Source organism: Urocitellus parryii, chromosome 4 (genome assembly GCF_045843805.1).
Source record: "Urocitellus parryii isolate mUroPar1 chromosome 4, mUroPar1.hap1, whole genome shotgun sequence".
Lineage (NCBI taxonomy): Eukaryota > Metazoa > Chordata > Mammalia > Rodentia > Sciuridae > Urocitellus > Urocitellus parryii.
The window spans coordinates 143,715,950-143,728,844 of NC_135534.1; the positions used below are offsets into that span (position 1 = coordinate 143,715,950).

The 12,895-nt window shown below is 42.4% G+C and overlaps 1 protein-coding gene across 1 annotated transcript in view; it reads left to right on the forward strand.

Annotated features, from left to right (window-relative positions):
• The window catches only part of LOC113199902 (dedicator of cytokinesis protein 8), a 218,962-nt gene that overhangs the window by 133,993 nt on the left and 72,074 nt on the right, over positions 1-12,895 (forward strand). The window contains exons 18-22 of the mRNA XM_077797833.1: positions 320-421; positions 2,528-2,623; positions 3,298-3,532; positions 4,210-4,374; positions 5,588-5,757. Of these exons, the coding sequence (XP_077653959.1) occupies positions 320-421; positions 2,528-2,623; positions 3,298-3,532; positions 4,210-4,374; positions 5,588-5,757 (768 nt within the window). The remainder of the gene's footprint in view (positions 1-319; positions 422-2,527; positions 2,624-3,297; positions 3,533-4,209; positions 4,375-5,587; positions 5,758-12,895) is intronic.

Genomic DNA, 12,895 nt, shown 5'->3' on the forward strand with positions numbered 1-12,895 from the left:
GAAGTAGCTCTTTTTCTTTTTTTATTCCTTTAAAAATATAAAAGGTAAAATGAACATTGATGTTCAACACACACAAACATTGGTTATAAAGAAAAATGCTACTACTTGGGCTTTAAAGGCAGTAAATCATTGATATGACCATCTCAGGAACTCTCAGGGAATTTAAAATGCAAAGAACTGGACAGAAACGACTGCCAAAAAGAGACCTGGTCAATATCTCATCATTGTTTAGTTGCATTTGATTATTGGGAGCCAGATAAATTACCCAAATTATATGCTGTAATAAATACCACTTTATTCTTTGCATCATCTGTTTCAGTGGCTGCCAATTCTTCTAAATGAACGTCTTCAAACTGGATCTTACTGTCTCCCAGTTGCCTTGGAAAAACTGCCTCCCAACTACTCCATGCATTCTGCAGAGGTAACCAACAAGGGGCCATCAGCTAGTTCTTGGCTATCAGGGTCTTGGATCACTTCCCCTTCCCTTCAATGTGACCAAGGATGCTCATTATGTTTTCTGGAGTGCTTATCTCTCAACACACAGTATTTTCTGAGAATTTATGGCTCTGATGGGAGAAATATCTGACTGTGAAAGAAACCTCATTCAGTTAGACACCACCAAATCAGAATGTTGAGTAGATGCAGCCTGTGCCCTACATAACCTTACCTTGGGTTATCTGCAACAAAGGAGTCCACAGAATAATGCATTCTAGATGAGGAGACAAGTGAAGCCCACTATTGATGAAAACTGCTCCCAGAAAGGGATCCTTAGAAAAGGTTTCCAGGACACAGTCTGTCAGCTTCTCCTGTGGGGCGTGGTCCCCAGGTGGACACTAAAGTTTTTACTCCTCTAAAGAACCCTTCAAGCGCCATCAAGCTTTTCCCCTTCCTGCCTCCTGTACCCCCCTTACCCATGCATTCTGCCTGGGGTGAGCCCATTTAAAAGCAGCCCCACAAACTCTCCATCCCGGCCACACCAGTTCCAACTCCAGTTCCCATGCCTCTCAGTCCCTTTGGTTTAGGTCTACATCAGTATATTATGTACATCAGAGTATTATTGTGAAGCAAGTTGCAGATATCATTTCACTTGTACATATTTAGATATGTACCTTGAAAACAAGAGCTTTTTTAACCTTCACAACACCATTTTCATACTTTGAAAAATGAACATTAACTCCCTGATCTCATCAATAGCCAGTCAGTGGTCAGGTTCCCCATCAAACCATTAAGGTCATTTATTTCTTACACTTGTTGGTTTGCCTCCGGATCTAAATGGAGTCCACAAATTACTGTCGGTTGATGTGTTTCTTTTGAAGATCCTTCATTCTAGAGATCCTCCTTTCACTCTTATGTTTTCCTTTGGGTTTTTAAGTTTAAAAAAAAATTCCCAAGGCTTTGAATTTAGATCTGACCTTTACAGTCAAGTGTCTTCCCAACTCTTTTGCTCCTTACCCCTCTCTCCCAGGCTGTTTTCTTCCTCTTATTGTCTTTTTCCCCTGGAAAAAGAGGTATCTTTTGCCCTGGCCACAGGCTCATGCCTGGCTTCACACTAAAACTGCCCTCCTCACAACCAGCTAAGGGTCAGCCTGAGTGTTTCACAGCTGTTCTCTGGTTGCTCTTTATGATTTGGACACAGAACACCATGTAGAAGCCTTCAAAATCACTTTCTCATCATATGCTAACTCCCACTTACATTTTAAAGCATAGAACAAACCTGAGTTTTGGATACAGACATATCTGGGTCCAAAATCTGGATTGAGCCACACTTTAGCTGTGTGGATATGGGTGAATTACTTGCCCTCTCTGAGTCTCAAAGAGGAAGCTGAGTCTATATCTGCCTGTAAGGCTGTGAACATGAAATGTGGTGTTGCCTATTGAACAATAAACTTAATGCTGAGTAAACGTTAGTTCCTTTTTCTACTCAACTTAAGCTTTTTATTTTATAGATACATCTCCATTGCTTTCTAATATCCTGCAGACCTGCCCAGTCCAATATGGTAGTTACTAGTAGACCTGCAAAGATATTGATAAATAACTGATATAAAAGAGTCATTACAAATAAGCTAGAGCCAAGCAGGACTGCTACTTAGAAACACTTTGATTAAAAGGGAAGTTATTTTCATTATTCAAATGCATTCGAATTTCATGTCTTTTACTTTCATTTCATTACTCTACAACCTGTCCTGACACTCCTGATTCATGGTAAGAGTACTTATCTCAATTCCTAGAATCAATGATTATCAATGCTGGATGGGAGTTTAGGTACAGAGCAACCCTCTACTTGCAACATGAGAACACTAAAGCCCAGAGAATGATTGACACGTCAAATGAAATTAACTAATTTAGTGCAGAATTGAACTTGGGCTTGAATCCACAGCTCTTGACTACAAGTCCAGTTACAGTAGTTTTGGGGGAAGCTTTCTATTTGTAGGACCCAACATTGACATTCAAGTTGCTTTTCACTGCTTGACAGCAATCAGAAAAGGAGATTGGATTGCTACTCTTTTCTTCTTCTTCTTTAACACAGAAAGTCCCTCTGCAGAATCCTCCCATCAAGTGGGCTGAAGGACATAAGGGAGTATTTAATATTGAAGTGCAAGCTGTCTCTTCTGTTCACACACAGGTAAGAAACACCAAGGCCAACTTTGAATCAGACCCTGCAGGCTAGTGTTGAAGAGTGGGGTACAACAGAGAAACTTTCAAACAACAGGCCAATAAAAGACCAACGTAGGTCTTTGTCTATGGATTAAAAAAAAAAAAAGAACCTTGAGTTCTTTGTGGGGACTTACAAGCCAATTCAGTTTTCATTTTCCCTTTAAAGTGGAAGACCTTAGGAAAATGTACCTAAATGAAGGAATGTAGTACCTGCTCAGTTGCTTGAGAAACTTTGTGGGGAAACTTGATCTGAAAAACTTTACTGCTGTTACCTCCTTTCCTTCCATGCTTCTGCTCTTTTATTAGCTTTTCAAAAAAATTCCATCCCCGCTCCCTCGCCTGTCACTGAGTTATGCATCTGCTAGACCTCTTTGACAGTATGTTTACCTGCCATGACAACCTCTGCTTACGGAACACATCAGAGCCTAAACTGTTTTTCCTTTAGTTAGCCATTATTGAGAGGTCCTATTCTGTTCTACAAAGAAGTTCATTGCCTTGCTCTGAAATGACTTAGAACTTCTGATCTGGAACACTGGCTGAGAGGTTGTACCCGTTCAGAGCTGTTTGATTGTCCTTATGGATCCATGGGTGAGCACTGGTGGAATAAGTCCCCTCTGGGTCTTCTGCTTTCTGTCCTCCTAGGACAACCACCTGGAGAAGTTCTTCACCCTCTGCCACTCCCTGGAGAGCCAAGTGACCTTCCCCATCCGTGTGCTGGACCACAAGATCAGCGAGAGCGCGCTGGAGCACGAGCTGAAGCTCAGCATCATCTGCCTCAACTCCTCCCGCCTGGAGCCCCTGGTGCTCTTTCTGCACCTGGTGCTGGACAAGCTCTTTCAGCTGTCCGTGCAGCCCATGGTCATTGCTGGCCAGACAGGTAGAGGCCTGGGGAAGATGGGATTTGTGCAGAGCATTGAAGGATCCATGTAGACAAAAGCAAGGAAGGTGAGGGTAACAGCCTGAGAGAAGCCAGGGAGGAGAGAAACAGATACACAGTGGGACAATGTGGCAGTTGCCTCACTGGAAGAGAAGCCGAATTTGAGCAGAAACAGGCACAAGGCTGGATAAGTAGGTTGCAGCCAAACTATGGAAGGCTTGGAGCACCAGAACAAGAGCATATGTACAGTAAACCAGTAGTTTGTCTGGGCCCACCAGGAGGAATGACATAACACACATACATTTAGATCATTCTGTATAAGAATCTGTATCATGCAACAGTGCAGTTCAAATCATAGCAGGCTCTCAAATCCCTTGGGCAACTGGTTGAAATGCAGATTCTGATTCAGCAGGGCTGGTGTGACCTGAGAATCTGTGTTTCCCAGGTAATATTGACAATGCCAGCCTGCAAGTCTTGCAACAGGGTTTAGAGAGGAAAGACAGAAGAAAGTGAAAGGAGGGAACGTGAATGGCTGTGGTGAACTGAGCCAGGGCTAGAGCTCCCCTGGCCCAGGCTCACCCCACACGTAGCCTGGCTAAGGTGATCAGTGGTCAGGACTCATGGTTGCTGGCTGGAAGAACATTCACTTCAGGTTCACGTTTCGCTTGGTTCCTCAGCCAACTTCTCCCAGTTTGCCTTTGAGTCCGTGGTGGCCATTGCCAACAGTCTGCACAACAGCAAGGACCTGAGCAAGGACCAGCACGGGAGGAACTGCCTGCTGGCTTCCTATGTGCACTACGTCTTCCGCCTGCCCGAGCTGCACAGAGACTCGCCCAAGCAAGGTAGTGTTGCCCAATAGGGTATCTGGCGCCCCACCCATCCCATTGCCTTGTAATTCAAAATAAATTCAATCTTATTTTTCAGAATTCACAATTTATATAAGTCCTGAAATTGAAAGTTTCTTTCTACATTTTCTTCCTCCCTTCCTTTTTAGGCTCTAAGTACCTATTTTGTTTGCTTATTTGATAATATTTCAGTGCTCTTTACCCAGTTCTAATTTATGATTCAGCTGAGGATCTCTTTTTAAAAAATGTCATATTCACTTATGAATATGTCAAAATAAATCCCATTGATACATATAACTATAATGCACTAAAATTTTTTTTAAGTAAAAAAAAAATAAAAGGATTAAATACTTTGATCAAGTGTGGCTTACATACTGGGAAAATAAAGATTAAAAAATGGAGAAGTGTTGACTAATGTCTCAAAGCCTGGGATAATGACAAAGAAAATAACGTCTATCCAATGGCAGTGGTATCAGAAGTTCTTAAACTTTTCATTACTAAAAAGTTAATTAATAAATTCCTTTTCTTGTTTCCCCAAACTAAATTTTTAAAATAATAATGATAATCTAGTTTGCTAATTTTCTCAATTATTTATATAGATAATATAAATAACTTTGGTTCAGCATGATATAATAAATAGCATAAGTTTACCAAATTCCATGCCTAAATAAACGTGGTACTTTAATAGTCCATGCAGCCTCATTTCACATAAATCTGTAGTTTCACCCAGGCTGGCCTTGAACTTATAATCCTCCTGTCTCAGCCTCCCAATTTGCCGGGATGACAGGTGTACACCACCATGCTCAGCTCAACTCTATGGATTTTTGAATCTCAGAAAACCTTACTCCAGGAATTATAAAGTTATCATCATTTAAATATTGATAAATTTAAAAATAACCACATTTAGAACTTCTCTTGAGAAATCAGAAGTTCTGGCAATCCTGGGTTCTGTTTCTGCTGGCAATAGGAGGCTGGAAATGAGGTGTGTGTCTCCAGTTCACCACAATCCTCACCACTTCTCCTGCCTCCTATCCCATCTACTTCCCTAAAAAACAGTGCCCACCCCCCAAGTTTTGATGAAAAGACTAAGTTCAAGGCTTGATCTGGTAGGTTTTCATTCCTCTACCTGCCCTATCCCTCTTCAGTTCCTTCTCAAGGTCTGTAAGTGACTCTGGTCCTCTGTTGACATGTCTCTGCCGGTGGGGCACAGGTGGCACCACTGCCCTCCCCGACCCTCGCTACCACACCTATGGACGCACGTCTGCTGCTGCTGTGAACTCAAAGCTGTTGCAGGCCCGGGTGATGAGCAGCAGCAACCCAGACCTGGCAGGGACACACTCTGCAGCTGATGAGGAAGTTAAGAACATCATGTCTTCAAAGGTAGGGAAGATGGCAAACCCTGTTTCTTTTAATGTGTATAATGCCTTGTACGGTATGGTTCATGTGAAAAACTAAGACATTAACACTGGTACATTACTATTAACTAAAACTGAGCTTCAACAGTTTTTCTGTTTTTTTTTTTTTTTATTGGTCGTTCATAACATTACATAGTTCTTAATACATCATATTACACGGTTTAATTCAAGTGGATTATGAACTCCCGCTTTTACCCCGTATACAAATTGCTGTATCACATCAGTTACCCTTCCATTGATTGACATATTGCCTTTCTAGTGTCTGATGTATTCTGCTGTCTGTCCTATTCTCTACTATCCCCCCTCCCCTCCCCTCCCCTCCCCTCCCCTCCCCTCCCCTTTTCTCTCTCTACCCCTTTTACTGTAAATCATTTCTTCCATTTGTATTATCTTGTCTTACCCCTCCTTTCCTCTTATATGACATTTTGTATAACCCTGAGGATCGCCTTCCATTTCCATGCAATTTCCCTTCTCACTCCCTTTCCCTCCCACCTCTCATCCCTGTTTAATGTAAATATTCTTCTTAAGCTCTTCGTCCCTACCCTGTCCTTGTTAACTCCCCTTATATCAAAGGAGTCATTTGGTATTTGTTTTTTAAAGATTGACTAGCTTCACTTAGCATAATCTGCTCTAATGCCATCCATTTCCCTCCAAATTCTATGATTTTGTCATTTTTTAATGCAGAATAATACTCCATTGTATATAAATGCCACATTTTTTTTATCCATTCATCTATTGAAGGGCATCTAGGCTGGTTCCACAGTCTTGCTATCGTGAATTGAGCTGCTATGAACATCGATGTAGCAGTGTCCCTGTAGCATGCTCTTGTTAGGGCTTTAGGGAATAGACCGAGAAGGGGAATAGCTGGGTCAAATGGTGGTTCCATTCCCAGCTTTCCGAGAAATCTCCATACTGCTTTCCAAATTGGCTGCACCAATTTGCAGTCCCACCAGCAATGAACAAGAGTGCCCTTTTCCCCGCATCCTCTCCAGCACTTATTGTTGTTTGACTTCCTAATGGCTGCCAGTCTTACTGGAGTGAGATGGTATCTTAGGGTAGTTTTGATTTGCATTTCTCTGACTGCTAGCGATGGTGAGCATTTTTTCATGTACTTGTTGATTGATTGTATGTCCTCCTCTGAGAAGTGTCTGTTCAGGTCCTTGGCCCATTTATTGATTGGGTTATTTGTTATCTTATTGTCTAATTTTTTGAGTTCTTTGTATATTCTGGTTATTAGGGCTCTATCTGAAGTGTGTGGAGTAAAGATTTGTTCCCAGGATGTAGGCTCCCTGTTTATCTCTCTTATTGTTTCTTTTGCTGAGAAAAGACTTTTTAGTTTGAGTAAGTCCCATTTGTTGATTCTATTTGTTAACTCTAGCGCTATGGGTGTCCTATTGAGGAATTTGGAGCCCGATCCCACAGCGTGTAGATCATAACCAACTTTTTCTTCTATCAGATGCCGTGTCTCTGATTTAATATCAAGCTCCTTGATCCATTTTGAGTTAACTTTTGTGCATGGTGAGAGATAGGGATTCAGATTCATTTTGGTGCAAATGGATTTCCAGTTTTCCCAGCACCATTTGTTGAAGATGCTATCCTTCCTCCATTGCATGCTTTTAGCCCCTTTATCAAATATAAGATAGTTGTAGTTTTGTGGATTGGTTACTGTGTCCTCTATTCTGTACCATTGGTCCACCCGCCTGTTTTGGTACCAGTACCATGCTGTTTTTGTTACTATTGCTCTATAGTATAGTTTGAAGTCTGGTATCGCTATACCGCCTGATTCACACTTCCTGCTTAGTATTGTTTTTGCTATTCTGGGTCTTTTATTATTCCATATGAATTTCATGATTCTTTTATCTATTTCTACAAGATATGCTGTTGGGATTTTGATTGGCATTGCATTGAACTTATAGAGAACTTTTGGTAATATCGCCATTTTGATGATGTTAGTTCTGCCTATCCATGAGCAGGGTATATTTTTCCATCTTCTAAGGTCTTCTTCTATGTCTTTCTTTAGGGTTCTGTAATTTTCATTGTATAAATCTTTCACCTCTTTTGTTAGGTTGATTCCCAAGTATTTTATTTTTTGGGGGGATATTGTGAATGGAGTAGTTGTCCTCATTTCCGTTTCAGAGGATTTGTCGCTGATATACAGGAATGCCTTTGATTTATGCGTGTTGATCTTATATCCTGCCACTTTGCTGAATTCATTTATTAGCTCTAATAGCTTCTTTGTAGACCCTTTTGGGTCTGCTAGGTATAGAATCATATCATCTGCAAATAGTGATAATTTAAGTTCTTCTTTTCCTATTTTTATGCCTTTAATTTCTTTTGTCTGTCTAATTGCTCTAGCCAGTGTTTCGAGGACTATGTTGAACAGAAGTGGTGAGAGAGGGCATCCCTGTCTTGTACCAGATCTTAGAGGGAGTGCCTTCAATTTTTCTCCATTCAGAATGATGCTGGCCTGTGGCTTATCATAGATTGCTTTTACAATGTTGAGGTATGATCCTGTTATCCCTAATTTTTCTAGCGTTTTGAACATAAAGGGATGCTGTACTTTGTCGAATGCTTTTTCTGCATCTATTGAGATGATCATATGGTTCTTATTTTTAAGTCTATTGATGTGGTGAATAACATTTACTGATTTCCGTATATTAAACCAGCCTTGCATCCCAGGGATGAATCCTACTTGATCATGATGTATAATTTTTTTGATATGTATTTGAATCCGATTCGCCAGAATTTTATTGAGGATTTTTGCGTCAAGGTTCATTAGAGATATTGGTCTGTAGTTTTCCTTCTTTGAAGTGTCTTTGTCTGGTTTCGGAATCAGGGTGATGTTGGCCTCGTAGAATGAATTTGGAAGTTCTCCCTCTTTTTCTATTTCCTGAAATAGCTTGAAAAGTATTGGTGTTAGTTCCTCTTTAAAGGTTTTGTAAAACTCTGCTGTATACCCATCCGGTCCTGGGCTTTTCTTAGTTGGTAGTCTTTTGATGGTTTCTTCTATTTCCTCTATTGTTATTGGTCTGTTTAGGTTGTCTATATCCTCCTGGCTCAATCTGGGCAGATCACAGGACTCAAGGAATTTATCTATGCCTTCAGTATCTTCTATTTTATTGGAGTATAAGGATTCAAAGTAATTTCTGATTATCTTCTGTATTTCTGAAGTGTCTGTTGTGATATTGCCTTTTTCATCCCGTATGCTAGTAATTTGGGTTCTCTCTCTTCTTCTCTTCGTTAGCATGGCTAAGGGTCTGTCAATTTTATTTATTTTTTCAAAGAACCAGCTTTTAGTTTTGTCAATTTTTTCAATTGTTTCTTTTGTTTCAATTTCATTAATTTCAGCTCTGATTTTAATTATTTCTTGCCTTCTACTTCTTTTGCTGTTGTTTTGCTCTTCTTTTTCTAGGATTTCGAGATGAAGTATGAGATCATTTATTTGTTGGTTTTTTCTTTTTTTGAGGAATGAACTCCAAGCAATGAATTTTCCTCTTAGAACTGCTTTCAATGTGTCCCATAGATTCCGATATGTTGTGTCTGTGTTTTCATTTAACTCTAGGAATTTTTTAATTTCCTCCTTGATGTCTTCTAAAACCCATTGATCACTCAGCAACCTATTGTTCATTCTCCAAGTGATGCTTGATTTTTCCTTTCTTCTTTTATCATTGATTTTCAGTTTCATTCCATTATGATCAGATAAGATGCATGGTATTATCTCTACCCCTTTGTATTGTCTAAGAGTTGCCCTGTGACATAGTATATGGTCTATTTTTGAGAAGGTTCCATGTGCTGCTGAGAAAAAAGTGTAGCTACTTGATGTTGGGTGGTATAGTCTATATATGTCAATTAAGTCTAGGTTGTTAATTGTGTTATTGAGTTCTATAGTTTCCTTATTTAACTTTTGTTTGGAAGATCTGTCCAGTGGTGAGAGAGGTGTGTTGAAGTCTCCCATGATTATTGTATGGTGGTCTATTAGACTCTTGAACTTGAGAAGAGTTTGCTTGATGAACACAGCTGCACCATTATTTGGGGCATATATATTTATGATTATTATGTCTTGTTGGTGTATGGTTCCCTTGAGCAGTATGAAGTGTCCTTCTATATCCCTTTTGATTAGCTTTGGCTTGAAATCTATTTTATTAGATATGAGTATGGACACTCCTGCTTGTTTCCGCGGTCCATATGAGTGATATGATTTTTCCCAACCTTTCACCTTCAGTCTATGTATATCTTTTCCTATCAAATGCGTCTCCTGTAGACAGCATATTGTTGGGTCTTGTTTTTTGATCCATTCTACTAGCCTGTGTCTCTTAATTGGTGAGTTTAAGCCATTAACATTTAGGGTTATTATTGAGATATGGTTTGTTCTTCTATCCATATTTGTTTATTGATGTTACTAAACCTGATTTGTTATCCTCTTTGACTACTTTCCCCCCTTTACTGTCCTACCTCCCATTGTTGGTTTTCAATGTTGTTTTCCATTTCCTCTTCCTGTAATGTTTTGCCAAGGATTTTTTGAAGAGATGGTTTTCTAGCTCCGAATTCTTTTAACTTTTGTTTATCGTGGAAGGTTTTAATTTCATCTTCTAATCTGAAGCTTAATTTCGCCGGATACACGATTCTTGGTTGGAACCCATTTTCTTTCAGTGTTTGAAATATGTTATTCCAGGATCTTCTAGCTTTCAGAGTCTGTGTTGAGAGATCAGCTGTTATCCTGATTGGTTTACCCCTAAATGTAATCTGCTTTCTTTCTCTTGCAGCTTTTAAAATTCTCTCCTTATTCTGTATGTTGGACATTTTCATTATAATGTGTCTAGGTGTGGATCTCTTAAGATTTTGCACATTCGGCGTCCTGTAGGCTTCTAGGATTTGGGATTCTGTCTCATTCTTCAAGTCTGGGAAGTTTTCTCGTATTATTTCACTGAAAAGACTTTTTATTCCTTTGGTTTGGAGCTCTGTGCCTTCCTGTATCCCAATGACTCTTAAATTTGGTCTTTTGATATTATCCCATAATTCTTGGATGTTCTGCTCATGGTTTCTTAGCAGACTTGCTGAGCTGTCTATGTTCTTTTCCAGTTGAAATACTTTGTCTTCATTGTCTGATGTTCTCTCTTCTAAGTGATCTACTCTGCTGGTAGTATTCTCAATTGAGTTTTTAAGTTGGTTTATAGCTTCCTGCATTTCTAGAATTTCTATTTGTTTGTGTTTTATTACCTCTATCTCCCTGTGAAATTGATCTTTTACTTCCTGGATTTGTTTGTCAATGTGATCTTTCATTGTCTGATTTTGCTGTCTCATGTCTTCCTTGAGACTCCAGATCATCTGAAGCATATAAATCCTGATGTCTTTATCTGACATTCCATCTGTTGCAGCTATTACCTCTTCTAAAGTTGAGTTGACCTGCATTGCTTGTGGTCCTTTCTTTCCTTGTCTTTTCATACTGCTGACGTTTCTTTCTGCTTGGTGCCACTGTTGTGTTTTTGAAATTTACCCCCTATTTATTTATGTTGCTCTTGTATAGTTGGGAAGTCTCCCTTGCAGGGCGGGTATTGGCTGTGCTCCTCCTCTAATTATGGTGGTCTGTCTACCACGCTGATCGGTCGCAGGTCTGCCCCCGCTGCGGGCACGGGTGGTGGCTTTGCTCTGCCCCCACTCCAATTGTGGTAACGTAACTACCACGCCCTGGGATCCTTGGTCCTGATCTGGATGTGGGTGGCGGCTCATCTGGGCCCCCGCTCCAATTGGTGTGACGAGTCTACCGCGCTGGCAGACCTCTAGGCCGGTGGGTCGCAGTTCTGCACAGCCCCTACTCCCAATGGGGGTACCTAACTACCTCTCCAACGGGTTGCTGAGCCCCCTCCGGACCCGGGCGGCGACCTTGCTCCACCCCCACTCCAACCAGTGTGACGCGACTGCCTCGGTGTTACGTGTCCACCCCGCTGGCAAGCTACCTGGCCTGTCTTGCCAGTTGGCGGCAGGTCTGCCTGCCCTGCTTGCTCGGATGGCAGCTCCGCACAGCCCCTACTCCAAATGAGGTTACTTGGCTACTGCGCCGCGGAATCGCTGGTCCTATTCTAGGCGTGGGCGGCTGCTCTCTTCAGCCCCAGCTGCGTTTGGGGTGTCATGGCACCACGCCGGCGGGTCACTTGGCCTGCTCTGGGCGCAGGAGGAAGATCCACTCTGTCCCTACAACACCCCGCCGGACCCTGATTGAGAAGCAGTCACCGCCGGTTCCCTAGCCTTGGGCCAAAGCAGCTTAGGTAGCCGGAACCCCGCCTCTCCGATCTGATACACTCTCCGCTGGGAGCTGGCTCCAAGGAGCGACCCCCACGGGTTCCCCAGCCCCAGGCCAAAACTGTTCCAGGAGTTAGAACCCAGTCGCCCCAAGCTCAGCGCACGCTCCACTTGGAGCTGGCCTCCACCGGCAGTCTCCGCAGTTTCCTCAGACCTGGGCCAGGTTAGCCCCGGGAACCCGAATCCAGCTGCTCAGTGCCCGGCGCACGCCTTGCCAGGCACGAGCCTCTAGGAGTATTCTCCACAAGAACCCCCGCCCCGAGCCTGAGCAGAAAATCTGTCTGCTAGACGCAGGCAAATACCAGCCTGATATCACCTGTTCGTAGTTGAATGGGCTGAGATCAGTAGAACACGGGGATGATTACATCATCTCTCCGTAATGGCGGCTGCTGTTCTCCACTGTGGTCCGACCGGTGTCTGGAGCCAAACTGGGCCTCTTCTCTCCTCTGTTTCAAAGCCGGAACTCAGCGCTAAGGGCTCCGATGTACCACTGGCGGGAGCCCCCCCAGATCCGTATCGCTGTTCCCCCGCTCCGGCACCCTGCCGCTCCCCGGCACGCGCCACAGACTCCAGCCTCCGGGCGATCGCCTGTCAGGCTATGCGACCCTCCGTGCGGGGAAATGGAGCTCTCAGAGCCGAACTTCGCACGATGGAAATCTGTCCACTAGATTCTGGAGCACCTCAATTTCACTTGAACTTCCCAAAGATATCCTTCAGCCGTTTTGCATCGTCTTTCTCCCACTTAGTGACGCGGCGCCCTGGGGTGATGCAGTCCCTTCGCCGCCATCCCAGTTTTTCTGTTAATG